Raw genomic sequence first — 17,128 nt, forward strand, 5'->3', positions numbered from 1 at the left:
TCACATCAAGATGAATGCTTTGTAGGTAAAGACTAGAGTGAGTGAATCCTTGGGAGCTGCAGTAAGGCCAAGAGAAATTACTGGGAATTACATACAGAATTTACTGAGTCAAATGCTCAACCAATGTCTCAATATCTGCCTAAAGAGAATTTTCTGAAAGAATAGTAGCAAATGAAACTGACCAGTTCCTGAGCCTCGAGGGGCTGGAAGGGCAATGCGGATACAGCAATTGGCTACTTCTGTGAATATGTCTGGATTGCGGCAGGCAGCTGGTCCAAGGACTCGAAGGATATAGTTGATTTCCCGAGAACCGAGGCTGCCAGATACAACACCAGATGTAGTACTTCCAGCTCCACTTGTAGCTGCTGAGCGAACAACCTAGTAAAAAGCATTGTCAATTTAAGTAATAAGAGAAAGATACTCTTGTTCTTCAAGACCCTTTAAAATTAAAATAAGTCTCATATACAAGTCATAAAAGATTTCAAAACTAAATTCTTACATGAATGTTATTGAGGTGCATCTGATCACACATGCCATATAGTTTCCACATTTAAGTGTAGGCTCTAGACTCCGCAAATGTTGTGATTTTAAGCTATAATAGTTCAATTATATTTAACATAATAGAACAATTTCTTCATGCTTTATTTAGTCAATCATCACTTTGAGATGACAGCTAAAAGAGCTATCAAATTTATGTATAGTATCCTGCGATTAAAAACCTTTAAAAATATATAATCTTTTGGGGATATTGTATTTTAACAAACTATTCATGTTATCTAGTATAGCATATTATAATCGTTAGAAGATCTGGCTTATCTAGCCAGTTATATTTCTTAATTTAAAATACAGAAGTTTTGCTTTATATGTAAAGCCATGATTTATACTTTACACAGTTGTCTACTCTTTGATATTAGACTTGTATTTTCTTGATATTATAAACAATATTAAAGACTTTTGTATATGCATTTTTATATAGCTGATATTTATCATGAGGCAAATCTTTAGCTATAGAATATGTAGATGAGTAATGGAAAGAGTGTGTACAGTTGCAGAGACACTAAATTCAGTTCCCAGAACCTAAGATGAACAGGCTACTTAGCTACAACTCCAGTTCCAGGAGATCTATTGGACTTTGAGGGCACTGTACTTTTTTGCACATACATACCAACAAATTTTCAGATTTGGTGCAGTTGCTTCTTTGTAGTGAAATTTAGCCAAACTACTGCAACAGCTTAAACAGCTAAACTGGTCTTAAACCTAGACTATATCATGTGGAAACACGTGGTTTTTTTTTTTTTTTTTTTTTTTTTGGTTTTTCGAGACAGGGTTTCTCTGTATAGGCCTGGCTGTCCTGGAACTCACCCTGTAGACCAGGCTGGCCTTGAACTCAGAAATCTGCCTGTCTCTGCCTCCTGAGTACTGGGGTTAAAGGCATGTACCACCAAGACAGTAAGTTTTAAAAAACCCAATTTCTAGAAGGTTCTCTTACTCTGCACCATGAAACTGTCCTACAATGATGTAGCCTTACCAACCAATCATGCCTTTTGCTACTTATCTTCTTTTGTTCCTGTTATTGTCTGCTTCAATTTAATACTTAAGTCTTTCAAAGATTCCCTTCATTCAATCATGTTTTGTACATAATCTTAGCTTTTTAAACATTTGGGTTTTTTGAGACAGGGTTTCTCTGAGTAGCCCTGGCTGTCCTCGAACTCAGAAATCTGCCTGCCTCTGCCTCCCAAGTGCTAGGATTAAAGGCGTGCGCCACCACCGCCCGGCACATTTGGGTTTTTGAAAGCCCAAATTCTGTCTATATGTAACTATTTCTTCCCCCACTGACCTCAAATATGCTGTTTTAAACAGCTCTAAGTCTCGTGATTTTGGACACGTGATGCAAAACCATCTTGAATGAAGAATAAAAAAATTCTAATGTTCCAAGAAAGAGAGTGAAACCTACTAATATTTATATGATTACTGAAAAAGATTTAGTAAGAAGAATAAGAATTCAGCAAAGGTATTTAGGAGGTAAAAAGATTTGCTGATTATGATATTTATCTCTTAATTATACTAAATGTAAATATTTTTAGAATTTTTTTATTTCTTCCACTAATATATTCATTTAGTTCTAAAATATAAGAACCTATTTTCTAATTTTTACAATGATTAAAGGCCCATCAGTGCACAACAGACCAGGAACATTAAAGAAAAAAACCCAAATATACAGACAGGCACAAGACTCCAAAAATACTGACCTTTTCCATAGTATGACGAAGAGTACAAGGATCCTCAATGATGTGCCTTAAGAGAAGGGTGACTAAGGGGGTAAACCCATTGAAACCTGAGCTCTGAGTCAAATTCAAGATCATTCGTGTACTCTTCAGTTCTGCAAACATCATGGCATATTTGTGGTCTCGGGTGAGCCTCAAACAGAGACGAAGGGTGGCATGCAAAGTGTCTGGGTCCACAGGGACTCCCAGCATGCTCACACAGGCACGGATTAGAACAGTCACCATATCTTCTGTCAGGCCCTGGATTAGGATCTCCCCAATTTTTGTTTCATCCAGGTTTGCCTCTTTTTCAGTGTTTGTGCTCTCTAGAGCTAAGGGGATATCTACAAATTGAAAAAAAAAAAGTGTTTTCAATTTGACATTTTACTCAATCTCTCTCCTTCCAAAATAAACAGCCATCACTTGAGCTGAAAAACACCTAATTCTAAGACCAGATGTAAAGGTCTTAGGAAAAGACCATCTGTCTGTCTCTTTGAGTTCCAGATATTAAGCCATAGTACCTTAAAACATGTTAATATACTCATAATGAGGGGGCTGGAGATATGGCTCTGTGAATAAGATCATGTACATATGGCAGAAGACTGAGTTCAGTTCCCAGCTCTACTGTGGGGTAGCTCATGACTGTCTCTAAGTCTGGCTTAAAGGGGACTTAATCTTCTGGCCTCCAAAGGTACTGAATACAATTAAACAAATCCATTCTTTCACAGTTAAAACAACAACAACAAAAGGATTAAAAATTAATGCAGGGTACAAAAAGTACACACCTTTAATTCCAACTACTTGGGTGATTGAGGTAGAAGGATTTTGAATGAGACTAGCTTGAGCTATATCCAGCAAGAGCAACCACTTGGAAGGAAAAACAAATGCAAAATGTAAGGCACATACCATTGCCTTTATTTTCTTTATGTTTGATATCAGTCTCCTTGCTTTCTTCCAGTGTCTTCTCTAGTTCCTGTCCATTGCTGCTTTTTGAGTTCTTACTCAGTCGTGGCACCCGGAGGAGAGTCAGCATCACAGGGCGTCGGTTTCCTGTTTCTTCATTAACCTAAGAATTCAGACAAAACAAAGCTGGATTTAGAAGTAGACATCCTACTCCTTAACCTGACAGGACTGAAACCAGAAAAAATAAAGTAAAATGTATATCCTCTTTTTAATAAAGTTTACACTATAAGTTGAGCATGTACCTGCACCATTGTAGTGAACTGGACAGTGTATCTTCGTCGGCCTGCAGTGAATCTTACACTTGTTTCTCCAGATTTCCAGGCAGAATCAATGGTGCTGTTGTTGCTAGCACTGTAACTACACCAACGCCCAGAGCGGTCATCAAACCAGCGCCAGTTGTTGCTGTTGGACTGTAGGTACTAAATAAAATGCAAATGCATAAAGTATCTTCATATTTCCTGCAACTTATTGTCAAAATAATCAGCAGCTATCAGTAGACAGCTGCTTAAAACTAATGCAGGATAAAAAATGTATATTCAATATACTTTCAAGAGGCTTTCTTTATTTCTTGGTCTTTTTCCAAGCCAAAAACCCCTGACAATTTCCTATCTTGACAACCTATTCTTCCCTTTGTTTTAAATTATCTTTGATAAAAGAATTATGATCCTGAGAGACATAAGGAACAAATGCTACTAAGAACTTACTGAGATATTATGGAATACTACAATCTTTGTTTCAGGAAAATATTTCTAGAGAGACTGCAGTTTTTTTTCAAGTAGCAAAAGAACATACTAATTCCCAGAGTAAGATCTTGAGGCCTTTACCAAATAGTTCCAAAAATAATGGCAATGCTGCTGCTGCTACTGCTAACAACAACAACTTGAACTGTTCATTTAAAAGAGAAACTTAACTAATGAAATCCCTCAAGAGTTGTATTTTTGTGGGATGATTTTACAGTTTTCACTTCTGATCTTTACTTTTTTCTGTTTACTATTGCTGCAAGAAATGAAATGGCCATGTAAAACACACACACATAGTGCTTCACATACCTTAGTCATTTGGGCTCTTCTCTTTGATGAGATGGCTGTCTTTTCATAAAAGTCAATAAGGAGCAACACTGGGGTGATCCACCTAAGAAGAAATTATTTAGTGTAAGGCAGAAAACTACACAAATTTGGAAAATGTCAGGTATTTTATAGTTGTCTAAATAAAGATCTCAAGATTTATTTCACATATGCTTCAGAAAACTGATTCAGACCCTAAACGCATAAGCCAAGTCTCAGAGAAACAGAAGTGAAACCAGGATAGATAAAGAGCCACTCACTTTGGGGTCTGGACTTCCTTTTGCTCTTTGGCAGCCTGTAGGCAGGGTTGAACCACTTCTAAGAGTTTGATTAGGACATTAAGAATGCCACTTGATTCAACCACCCAGGCACAAGGTAGCTTCAACTCCTGATTAAAAAAGACACAATCAAACAAAGGTTAACATTTATACAACTAATTAAATGCAAATTCTATTCCTTATTACCTATGAGCCGAGCTATGTGGACTCACATTAGTTACTTAAGAGTGTTCTACATTTTGGTTTCCTCATGAGTTAAGAGAAGTCATATCTACTTCCTCAGTCATTGTAATGATTAAACATAGCATCAGGCATAATAATGTGTGTTTAAATGTAGAAAATGGCTTCATAATAGTCACTTAGGCTACACACTCTTTTGGTTTGGTTTTATAAGCCAGGGTTTCTCTATATAGCCCTGTAGACTGGGCTGTCTTCAAACTCAAGAGATCTGCCTGCCTCTGCCTCCTATCACCACTACCACTCAGTAGTGACTATGCAGCCTTAACATTTAAATTGTTTTTGATTTATAAGGAAGCATTAAAATATTCCAAGAAAACTAAGATAATAAATAATGATTCTTAACAGCAGTACTATTAAAGTGTTTTGCTTTTTAACAGAAAACCATTATAAGTAATAATAGATGGTTATTTAGTAAAAGTAACATATGTATATATATGACATAGGGAAACAATCATGATTATTTAAATGAAAAAGACTAGAAAGGAAAAATTAGTAAATCTTTTTAAATGAGATTCTTTTTTTAAATATAATAATATTATTATTATATTATATTAATATATAATTATATTATTATAATTATAATAATATTAGAACTTTTTAAAAATATTATAATGTTACGGAGGATCATAAACATGCAGTTCTTTACTTTCTCATTAGTATCTAATCTCAAAGCATTATAAAATTTTAACTCATGAGCTGGGCAGTGGTGACATATATCTTTAATCCCAGTGCTTGGAAGGCAGAGGCAGGTGATTTCTTTGAGTTCAAGGCCAGCCTGGTCTACAGGGCTAATTCCTGGACAGGCTATACAAAGAAATCCCCTTCTAGAATGATATCTGACTGGTGTGTATGCCTTTTACACATGTACATACTCAACTACAGTGACAGAAACTGACCACCATCTTTTGACTTAACACTTGTTCTAAAAAGTTCTTCTTGCATTATATTCATAAGTGATATATATAAACTTTCCCAACACAGAACCTTCTACCCCTAACCTCATGATGCACATTTTTAGTCTATTGGTACACGTGAAATACAAGGACCATATTTTGAACTTCTCTCCAATTCAATGTATTGCTAAGTGCAGGGTAATTCTTCAATAAGTGGATTACACGGGGCAAAAGATCTGTTACCTCAAAAAGTAGTGTTAAAAGCAAGATTCTAGTAGCCAAATTGGAGGCCTGTGGCAGGGTAGCCATCTGACTGATCCACTCTGAAACTGTTTTTGTGTCACTTGTTGTTAGAGGAAGAGCAGCTTTGATCAATACATCAGCAGCTTCCCACACCTAAAAAAGGCAAAAAACAAACAAACAAACAAACAAAAAACCAAAAAACAACAACAACAAAAAAAAAAAACACAAAAAAACAGCCAAGTCATGTACATACAGAGTAACCCAGTCTGTGAAAATATTAAAAAACTTTAAACATAAACATTCCCTCCAACCTCAGTATATTTGCAGAAAAGTAGAAATAACAACCTATTTATGATAGAGAGTGAATGTTTCAAAAGAAGACACAATCACTAACAATTATTCTAAACACTTTTTAAATTTTACTTTTTTTGTGTACCATGTGGGTTCTTGGCAGGTAATTACTTTTACACTTTGCTAAACCAGCTATTCTTAAATTGTATTACAGAAAGCCTGAATTCTAAACCAAAGGGCATGAATGTAAAAAAAAAACATTTTTGGTATACATAGTAAGCTTCCAAAAGATTCTGCCAATCTTTACTTCAACTAACTACTAAAATTTTAGAACAGAAGCATAGTTTTAATTTTTAAAATATTCAATTCCTTAAAATTAGTATAGGGATATCACTGATCTTCTTTATTAAAATTTAACCTTCCTCAAACTAATTTAATTTGTGTAACCATACATTCCAGTAAAAGATTGTGTATCTAGTTTTCCTTATGATTATCTTTCTATTTATTAAAAATTTATGCTTTGGCTAGCTGCCTAGAAAAAACAGAGATGCTTGACTTAGAAAAGACAATTTTGAGCCTAGTGTAGTGCACTGTGTTCCAGGTTCCCAATTTTTGTGAGCTATCATCCGTGGTAAGCTTTAGTGATATAACTGTCATTCAGCTCTTTCTGCTCCTCACACATATTCCTGTGATACACCCATCACATTGGTTCCACTTGTTTTTTTTAAAAGCTAACAAACAATCCTTATGTTTCCATTGTCTCCAAACAGATTTCTTCTCTTAAATGATACCCAAGAAAAGATTTTATAAAAAAACATCTTAAAGACTTAAATACATATAATGATACAAATTTATAAAGATATACAAATAAATGCTACAGGGATATTTCTCCAAGTAGAGATTGGGGATACTTTGTTTCTTATCCCAACCCAATAATTAGAACAGAGAGGAAACAAACACTAAAAATAGTAACAAAACTGGGTTGAATATCCATCAGAAAATCATACAAAGGGGAAAAAATTAGTATTTTCTGAATATGAAATGTAATTTAGCTCAAACATAAGACTTTTATTCTACATAACTCTGCTTTTACCTTCTGAAGACTATTTTTTTGGTGTGAAATAAATAAATTGAGGAAGATAACCAAGTAGAGTTAGATTGCAAGCAAAAGAATGCAAGACTTTTTCAGAAATGAAGTTGACAGATAACAGTAAAACAATTTTACTCCAAAATCCGGTATTCTGAGAACTTACCTGGTTGACAACTTGCTTTAGAATCATATCACGATAGTCAGCTCCATTACGTTTGATAGCTGTCATGATCAGATCACAAACACGGTACACTGTATCAGGCAACTCATCAAGAAGATGGAAGCAGCCTGGTAACATTGTATCTGTGAAAGTGTGGAGCTCATCTTGTTCCAAGGGGTCAGCATCTTGAAACTTCTCTAGACATTTAGCTTCTTCCTCTTCTTGCTTTTCTCGAGCTTTACGTTCTTCTTCCTCCTTCCGGCAAGCAACTTCCTGGAGGTGGAAAAGTGGGATAATATATGCCAGAGGTAAAGAATAAAAAATTAAGTACCTTACCCAGTGTTTGAATATCATCTACATTGTTAAAAAGTTGAATATTTCAAAAGGGCATGGCAATGAATGCAACACAATAGCTAAAGAGGTTAATGCAATATAGGAAAAACAGACTAAGAGCACACAAAACCATTGTCGGTTGAAATTTGTAACATCGTATGTACTATTCTCAAGAAAACTCATTTTTAGATCCTATCCAATGTTTCCTTCCAGTGTGGTAAATATCAGTAACATTATATAGCTAAGTTTGGACTACTGGTTACTACTAGTTCCATTTTGGGTTTTATTGACAACAAAGACTAATGCTTCATTTGAATCATCTACAGCTTCATTTTGGTTGATAAAAGTTAGCTAAGTAGATCAAAACGTTGAGATGAATAAGTATTCACTCCCCCAACTTTTCCTACCATTGTATAGTGATTACAGAATACAAAAAAATAGTATTCACAGAAATACACAGATTAATGGGACAAGATACTTTTGAATGCTAGACTTTAGTTACCTCAGGTGACTCTGCCCTTTGATCCATTGGAATATCCTGTCCCAGAGACATAGCAATTGCTCTCATCATCTGGTCCTCTTCTGACATGCTAAGATCCTACAAAGTAACAACAGAGAATCCAATAAATATAAAAATCCCCAAATAAGGAAACCAAAAAAAACAAAAAAACAAAACCCTCATAAGGAAAGGGAATGAGACTAGAATATTACTCTCTCTAATTAAACCAAAGTAAGGCTTATGTGGGTACCAACCACTACAGGGACAATGGGGAAATTTACAATGAAAATTAAGTAGAGAAAGAATTCTGCAAACAAAGCACTTAAAAAAAAAAAAAAAAGGCAGCATGGTCAGGGAATAGAAGATCCTAGCAGTATATTCTGAAGCTTTCAGAATTAGTACATAAAGCATAGGCAAAGGACATGGGTAAAAAAGGCTCAGCAGCTAAAGTAATACAGAAAAATGTTAAGATTTTTCTGTGTCAACTCACCCGAACAACTCCTCCTATGATCGGAGGAGGGTGGGTTAAAAGGTACTCTGTTGCTTGTTCCATCGTACTGGTATTCAACAGTGCCTCCATGGCATGTTCTCTTGTGAAACCCATGTCCATGAGCTATATTAAAAACAAAAACAAACAAAACAAAAAAACCAAGAGCCCAGAGCCACATTAACACAGAAATAAAACAAACAAAACAAACAAAAACAGAAAAAAAAAATCAAATAACGAATTGTTTATGTGAACTAAGAGTACTTATAAGTCAGAACAGTAATTTATCATCAATGTTCCTTTCATTTTGGTAGTTATATAATATCCAAACATTAAAGTTGCTTATTGATGTAAAGAACCAATATATGTCTCAGCTTCATCATCTCAAAATGAAGGCCAGGGTAGATGGTTACTTTAACTTGAGATACACAGAAGTATAAATTGGCACCTATTTTCTGAATTAGAAACTTGTAACATACAGAAAATCTATCTATAAAACTGATCAAGGATTTCAATTACCACAAAGTGATTGTGAAATAAGATATACCTATAAGAGTTTGTATATATATAAACCTATACCATAGCATCCAACTAAAAGAAATAGACTAATTTCCTGAATAAGAATATAATTATATATACATACTATTATACATTAGTATAAAATCTCAAAATTCCTAAACACGAACTTATTTTTATAATAAGACATAGCAATGCATATATATAGAGAGAAGACAGATTTGAATAAAGGAAACTTCATACTTAAAATTTTGAGGAAGTACCTAGCATGAGTAGAAAACACTGCTCCCAGAAGACATGGATCATATTAAATAAAAATCTTAGTGCCAGGCATGGAATATGTTACTAAGAGTATTATAATTCAAGAAACCTCAGTGTCCCTTTAAACAGCACAGGATATATTACCTTTGTTTTTGGTTGCCAATGATTAGCTAGGTTGTTCAGACCCCATCACTGAAGATGTAACACACTTTGGTTACAGGACACAGAGAAATCAAATTATAATGGAGCTAGATTATGTTTCGATGCTGGCTAGCTTTCACAGTGCCAGAAACTGCTATGCAGGTCACTTGGGGAGAAAAGTAATTAACAGACTTACCCGGCTGTGAATCCAGGCATGCTACAATTCAGACCCCATGCAATGGTGGCATGATTATTATGGAGGTAACTAACTGCTTCCTCATTGGATTTGAGGATTGGTCCACAGGAGGGACCAATATATATATATATATATACCTGGTCAAAAGCCCCTGGCTGAGAAAGTCATGTACTTAAGCTAACTTTTCAATATTTATACCTATAGATTAGTGTTGCATTCAGCCTTTAAAAGAAGTTTCTGCAGAGACTTTTACTCCAAGTATTGAGAATAAGCAACTTCAATTGCTCAGCCCATATTAAACCCACCCTCCAAAGGCTTGGGGAGTATGGTGGAAAAGGGGTCAGAAAGATCTTAAGATGGGAAATGAAATGGAATGCTTCTCAAATGCTGCTTTCTGGACATGCATGGCCCTTGCACTCATGAACTCACAAGAGTTGTAGTTACCTGAAACATGATGAAGCCAATGAACATTCAACTAAGGATGGTGAGGGGTTCACAAAGCCCCACCTCTAGCTGAGGAGCTATTGATAGTTTGTGGCTGCTGGGGAAGAGAGAGTAATTCAGGGTCTGGCAACTGTTAAGCTTTCTATGTTCCAGTGGCTGGCCATATACCTACATACATGCGGTCAGCATTAAAGGGACTCAGTGGGTTATTTAAAAAAAAAAAAGAAAGAAAAATAGAACACGAAGGTAGGAGGGAAATAGGTTGGGGAAACTTGGGAAGGAGGTTGGAGGGGTGGCTATGATTAAAATACATGTGTAAAATTCTCAAAGAGTAAGAAAAGTGAGAAAAATGTTAAAATGTTCTTCGAAACTTCCCCCTTTTGGTCTTTAATTTTCAAAATGTTATTATTTTAACATCATATAGGTTTAGTGAATAGTTTTTCAAAAATCTTTTACTGAAGAATATATTTAGCTATAATAGTTTGCCTTATCGTTTAACCAGAAAGTAGTTGACAGTACTACCAAAAAATTCTTTGTAGGTTCCTGAAAACTATGTAATTAATGTTTATGAAAATATAGATATGTTTTCTGAACACAGTACTGGGACCATACCTTTTACCTTTCCTCACTAGGAAAAAAATGCTGAGAAACTAAGAACCAAGGAAAGCAGTGGTATGAAAGCTTAGAAAATTTACAAGCAAGTTAAGTGGCAAATAACTCAGAATTTGAAGTCAGTCTTGCCTACAGTGAGATGAGGTTAAAAATCAAAATTTATGAGCACTAGAGTCTATATGTAAGGTGAAAGTGTAGAATCTGAGGCTAGCACTCTACCTGTTGTAGCTGTTGCTGGTTGACTTGAGGTTCTCTGCGCGAGCCACCTTCTTCCTGGCCTGCTTCTTCTTCTCCGCGAGATCCTTCCTTCTCTTTGCTCAGTCTTTCTCGAATCACAGGTTCCCCTCGGAGAATGTGGCACAAAATGGCCAGCATAGACTCAGCCATTCGTCCCCCATATACTTTAAGGGGTTTCCGGTTCCACAGGTTCTTGATACAAGTAAAGGCTGCCTGTAAGCCATTTGAAAAGTGTATGATGAGTTTCCCCATCAATTCAAATCCTCAGAAGGAAAATAAAAGACTCACAGACATGCCCCTTCCACAATGAGTCAGTTACAACAACAAAGAGTTAAACTGGCACTGAGATGGTGGGTATGGTAGGGTGGGAACATTTAAGTCAACAAGAAGAACCAATCAGAAGCATGCACTTCAAGTTTATAGCAGGAAGACTGAAGGTTTATTCCTTTTGTAAAAAAAAAAAAAAAAAAAAAAAAAAAAAAAAAAAAAAAAAAAAGCTAATCTGAAAACCAAATCCATTTGTTTTTCAAAATTCACATTTTAATATGGACAAAGTGTAGTGATAACTACTTAGCATGAAGAGTTTTTTTTCCCCCTTTGGTTTTAAAATGTAGAATACTCACTTTTTGAGTTACTACAAGGAAGCGAAGGGCACTAAATTGTGGAAAGCTCTGGACTCCTCCAGGCAATTTAGCAGGCAACGAATGTGGAGATTCAAGCACCGTGGTGGGATTTACCATCTTTTCTACAAGCATAAGCCAGGCATCTAGGAATTCTCCTGTGCCATCAGGTAAATCTGAATGTTCCAATCCCTCAGAAACGGGAACTTTTCCTCCCATGGATAGAGCCCAGTTGAAAGTTCTAAATTCAAATAAGACAAAACATGTGAATAGAGTATTAACTAGTATTTTACATTGAAAGATCACTAGTACACTTGTACCCCATCTTTTGTCCTCTTCATACACATTTTTGTTTTTTAGATTATAATTGTATCACTTCCTCCTTCCCTCCCCCTCACTCCAATACTACACCCATATACTACTATTCACTTTTTCAAATTCATGGCCTCTTTCTTTGTTGCTATAAATGCATATACATGTATACTCATATATTGTTAACTGTAACATGTTCAATCTGTATAATGTTAATTGTATGCATATTTTTCAGGGCTGACCATTTATGCTCTTCCCTAGGGAAGACTCACACTCTCAGCATTCCTTAATTGCCTGTATAGACCTTTGTATAGGTTTGAGTCCTTGTGGCCTTCTCCTCACACTTTGGAATGTCTCTTGTTTTCTCTGTTCAGTTCATGTATAGGCTGACACTGGGGAAACTTTATGGTCATAGTTTCTGATGTTACTAGAAAAACTACCAAAAGTCCCGATCCTCCGGCTCTTACAATTTTCCTACCCCTTGTTCTAAAATCTTCCATGAGCTTTAGGTACTGAGTTATTTTGTATATGTATCCAATAGAACTAGGCTCCACAACTCAGCATTTTGAGTGGATGTGGTTTTCTGAAATTGTCTTTCTTACTGCAGAAGAAACCTTTCTTGACAAAGGTCAATACTTTATGTATTGAGTTAGGCTCATGAGAAGTTCTTATTACTTTTAACATGCCATTTACATATGTTTTAAAGACTTAAAAAAAAATCTACTCAAACTGCTTAAGTTCATCTTAAAATGTTTTGGCCAATCAAAGTGAAACAGACAAAAACCAAATTTACTGTACTCAAAGAAAAAAATGTGTAGTAGTAGGAATGGAAAGCCAAATATAAAAACAGAGATTCTATATACACTCATGCACGTACTTTTTTTTTTTAACTTTTATGAGTGTTTGTTGACATGTGTGTTTATTGCCAAGGAAGAGGTAATCATATACCCTAGAATGAGTTACAGACAGTAGTAAGATGCCAAATAGGTATTGGAAATAGAACTTGGGTCCCATGAAAAAGCTGCAGTGTCCGCTTCTCTGCTCAACCACCTCTCTAGCTGAAATGCAGACTCTTTCTTCAGAGGGAAATACATGGCTTGTTCATAAAACACAAAATGATACAACTAATAGCTCTCTTTATATATCCTAGCATCACAGGATAAATGACTTAGAAAGCTGTGAGCAGGTAAGCCACATAGGAAAGATCAAAGTACAAGAAACGATTCTTTGTGAAGCAAATGATCCTTACTCAAAAAGAGCATTGTGACCACCAGAGCAGAGAAATTTCTGCAGCATAAGGTGGTAAGGATACTTTCTCTCATCAAAGAGCATTGGAGAGGTAAATCCAACCGAACAGATGAAGAATGTCAGCCTAAAAAAATAAAACAAAGAAAAGACATTTTTAAGATACACACAAAAGCAACCGGAAATTAAGTGAAAAAAATCTAAAGGAAAGGCTAGCAAAGTATTTAGGTGAAAGATTAGTTTGGCACTCCTGGGATATCTGCCACCCAATTAAGAATTAGAAGGTTACTTAAATACTGTTTAACAATAAACCCTTTAGAAATTTCCATGTTCTATACTAAGTATAATAAATATACTTCATGTGGAATATATATAAAGAGAAAGCAAGAGACTTCTAAACTTTTCCTCAGTAGAATAGGAAGAAACATACATCATTTTTATTGCCACTTTCTACTTCCTGTACCTAAAATAGGAACTCACCTGAAGCGGGGAGTAGGTGTATATGGTGGGGGCTGCCATGATAAGCCTTTTGTGAGTAGCTTAGTGAGGGCTGAAGCTGTTGATCTAGCAGCAGGTGTTGGCGCAGTGGTGGTACTGGCAGCATGATGGCTCCTTCTTTGACGGACAGGAGAACCCACACAAAGCTTAACAAGGAGTCCAAAGAGCTCAGCAAGTGCTCGGCCTAATCTGGAAGAAGCTGAAACCCAGAAGGTAGTACAATTCTATAAAGTATTCACACAATTTACAGTATTACACCTATGTTCCTCATATTTTAAAAATAATTATCATTTTTATAGTAAGTCTGTAGGTCAGAAGACACCATTAAGAAGTCTGTTCTCTCCTTGTACCTTTACATGAGCTCTGGGGATTACAGGAAACATGTTGTCACACTTGACTTTCCATCTGGGTGTTGAAGACCTGAACTCTCATTTACACTGTAGTCACTTTAGTCATTTCACTAGACCTTTTCTATACTTAAATTCACAAACACACACACACTGAACACTGGTTATAAATAAAAAATACAAATTATGCAAATTATTAAATAATAGAAACTTTTTATTCTTAAAGATCACGCTTAGAACAGTATACGCATCTATACAGAAAAGTTTTTCATCTTCTATTCTACATAATTTTATATTGTATAATATTAACTATGGAATAGGCTACTGCCTAGGTGGAAGTTTTGGCATACTCAGAATCTAAAAAATGAATTTAAGTCAAAAGGAAAATGCAACCAAGCCCTGTTTCTCAGTATTACTCACATATGAACAGATAGCAAATCAGCTTAAAAATCTATCAAAGGTAAGAAAACAAAATGCCTGATCAGCAAAGAAACAGACAAAATATGGTTCTGATCTACCACAGAAACCTGAGAATGTTCTAAGACAATACCAACAAACATACAAACAAACATCACCTAACTGTACTTCAATTCAGGGATAATTAGTAAAATCCATATAAAAACAGGCACAAAGATAAAATCTTTAGGATTTGAAGGTCATTCTCTGCCTTGGGGAGTTAGATTTTCACTTTCATATGTGTGTGTATGTATGTGTATATGTATATGTATGTGTGTGTGTATGTATATATATATATATATATATGTATGTGTGTGTATGTGTATATATATATGTGTGTGTGTGTGTGTGTGTGTATATGTATTTTTTTTCCTCCCCCAAGACAGGGTTTCTCTGTGTAGCCTTGGCTGTCCTGGAACTCACTCTGTAGACCAGGCTGGCCTCGAACTCAAAAATCTGCCTGCCTCTGCTTCCCAAGTGCTGGGATTAAAGGTGTGCACAACCACTGCCCGGCTTTCTTCTTATGTCCTAAGTGTTAGAAAATGGTAACTATTAATAAATATACAAAATAGGTCCTCTGAATGATGGTACCATATAAAGGGGCAAAAGATGGCAAACACAATCATTTCACATCTGTAATGCAGGCTCCTTGAAGCTGCCAAAGTAACTTTAGTAAAACATAAGAAACTATGTTACTGGATAATCAAAGCAAAATGAGACTGGTGAAAATTGTGAGTGCTTGGTCATATAGAAATCTAAGAGTTATTTCTAGAGGTAGAAAGTAGGCCAACTCTTACACTTCATTAAAAAAAAAAGTATCTGGTAGACTTAGCAATAAGGTACCCCGGGAGACATTCCAACAGAATGATAGGAGATGCCATTTGCAATAACTGAAGAACAAACAAGTAAAATTTAGAAGGGAGAGTAGTTAAAGATCAGGAAGAAATTATCTCCTTTTATATCTTTAGCAACCTATATAGAGCATGAGACACAATATGGATTCAACAAAGTACATGTGAGAGTCACGACAATTCTACAACATTGACTTATTTCAAATATGGTTTTTCCAATTTAACTTGTTTGAGTAATACTAGAGCTCTGAAGCTCAAAGAGAAAGTTTTAAAAATGGAGAGTCACTGACCTGACAGCAACGGCTTGATTTGTTTAATTCTTGCAGCCATGGCAGGTGTGATTTTAGATTTGCCCTTAGAATCTGAAGAAGAAGGTTCATCTGTCTCCATGGGTGCCAGTGTGTCACCATCTAGTTCAATTCCTTCTAATAAACCCTGGGCAGAAGCATCCATGCTTCCAGCAGTTCCATCCTGTTCTCCATCTGTACAAGTAAAAGGGGGTAATAAGATAACGCAGAGCTAGAACTTACCTGGATCCATTTTTGAAGGGTCTCAAAAAAATAGTTATCTATGGTGCTTATCCCTATTTAAATTTCAATTAGTTCTTAAGAAGCTCAAACCAAACCAATCTTCCACATCCAAAGCACAACAACAAGAATGACACCAATATGCTTTTATGTTTGGAGCTCTAATAAGTAAATACTTGCTGGCATCTCCAAATGAAAGGATATGAAGGATCTTAACACCGGTATCATATTTGAAGCTATCACTGAAGACGTCCTGGTAGAATCTTATAGTTTTTTCATACTAAAATTGAACATTATAGAATACTGCTGGACAATTTCCCAGCATTTAATTATTGTAATTATGTATGTGTGGTGAAAGACAAACTTGGATTCTCATGACAGTGCAGCAAAGTGTTCTTAAAGAGACATCTCTCCAACCAAAGCCCCACCCTCTTTAGAGGCAAGTTCTCATACTGGTTCCACACTCAGTATGAAGTCAGAGGTGCTAATCCTCCTTGCCTTAGGCCACAATGGTAAGGATTACTGGACTTTGTCTATGTATTTCTAAACCTCAGCATTCCTCTTTAATAGTTTTAAGGAATTGTGACTTCTTTGTTAACCAAATTGCTAGCGATGTGGTGGTAAAAGGCTACCCACGCCCCCAAACAAGAGTGTAAACTATTGGGAGAAACAATTCTTTCAGGATTTTAACTTCATCCCTAGTTCTTAATAAATTTTATTGAGTTGTATTTGAAATGGACTAAAATTTGAAATATACATTTTCTTCAAAATTAACCTCAGAAGTCTGTGTATACTTATTCTGACTCCTAAAACAGCTGCTGTAAGCTCTTATATTTTAAGATATGTGCATTTTGATTTTGGTTGCTTAGGTTTCCTTCTCAGTAATTTCAATGCATTTTAAAGAATATCTGACAGCTTTATACATAGAATTGTCATTGTTATTTTTCAGTTTTATGTACCTTGGGTCTTTAAAATCTCTGGAAAATTTTTTTTATCACTTTCACATTTGCTACACCAAGATCAGAGAATTTTATGTGATTTCTGATTATACTATTATGGA

General features: G+C 35.5%; 1 protein-coding gene across 24 annotated transcripts in view; it reads right to left on the reverse strand.

The window, feature by feature from the left end:
* The window catches only part of Huwe1 (HECT, UBA and WWE domain containing E3 ubiquitin protein ligase 1), a 137,365-nt gene that overhangs the window by 40,738 nt on the left and 79,499 nt on the right, over positions 1-17,128 (reverse strand). For all 24 annotated transcript variants that reach the window (XM_029473129.2, XM_085837965.1, XM_085837960.1 and 21 more), the window contains 15 exons: positions 15,832-16,023; positions 13,870-14,086; positions 13,394-13,516; positions 11,836-12,073; positions 11,195-11,425; positions 8,809-8,931; positions 8,322-8,417; positions 7,490-7,759; positions 5,946-6,098; positions 4,552-4,679; positions 4,277-4,358; positions 3,470-3,646; positions 3,171-3,330; positions 2,250-2,608; positions 183-378 (listed from right to left, as the gene is read on the reverse strand). In XM_029473129.2, coding sequence (XP_029328989.1) covers positions 183-378; positions 2,250-2,608; positions 3,171-3,330; positions 3,470-3,646; positions 4,277-4,358; positions 4,552-4,679; positions 5,946-6,098; positions 7,490-7,759; positions 8,322-8,417; positions 8,809-8,931; positions 11,195-11,425; positions 11,836-12,073; positions 13,394-13,516; positions 13,870-14,086; positions 15,832-16,023 — 2,745 coding nt within the window. The remainder of the gene's footprint in view (positions 1-182; positions 379-2,249; positions 2,609-3,170; positions 3,331-3,469; positions 3,647-4,276; positions 4,359-4,551; positions 4,680-5,945; positions 6,099-7,489; positions 7,760-8,321; positions 8,418-8,808; positions 8,932-11,194; positions 11,426-11,835; positions 12,074-13,393; positions 13,517-13,869; positions 14,087-15,831; positions 16,024-17,128) is intronic.

This window comes from Mus caroli, unplaced genomic scaffold (genome assembly GCF_978045245.1).
Source record: "Mus caroli unplaced genomic scaffold, Mus_caroli_1 scaffold_5, whole genome shotgun sequence".
Taxonomy (NCBI): Eukaryota; Metazoa; Chordata; class Mammalia; order Rodentia; family Muridae; genus Mus; species Mus caroli.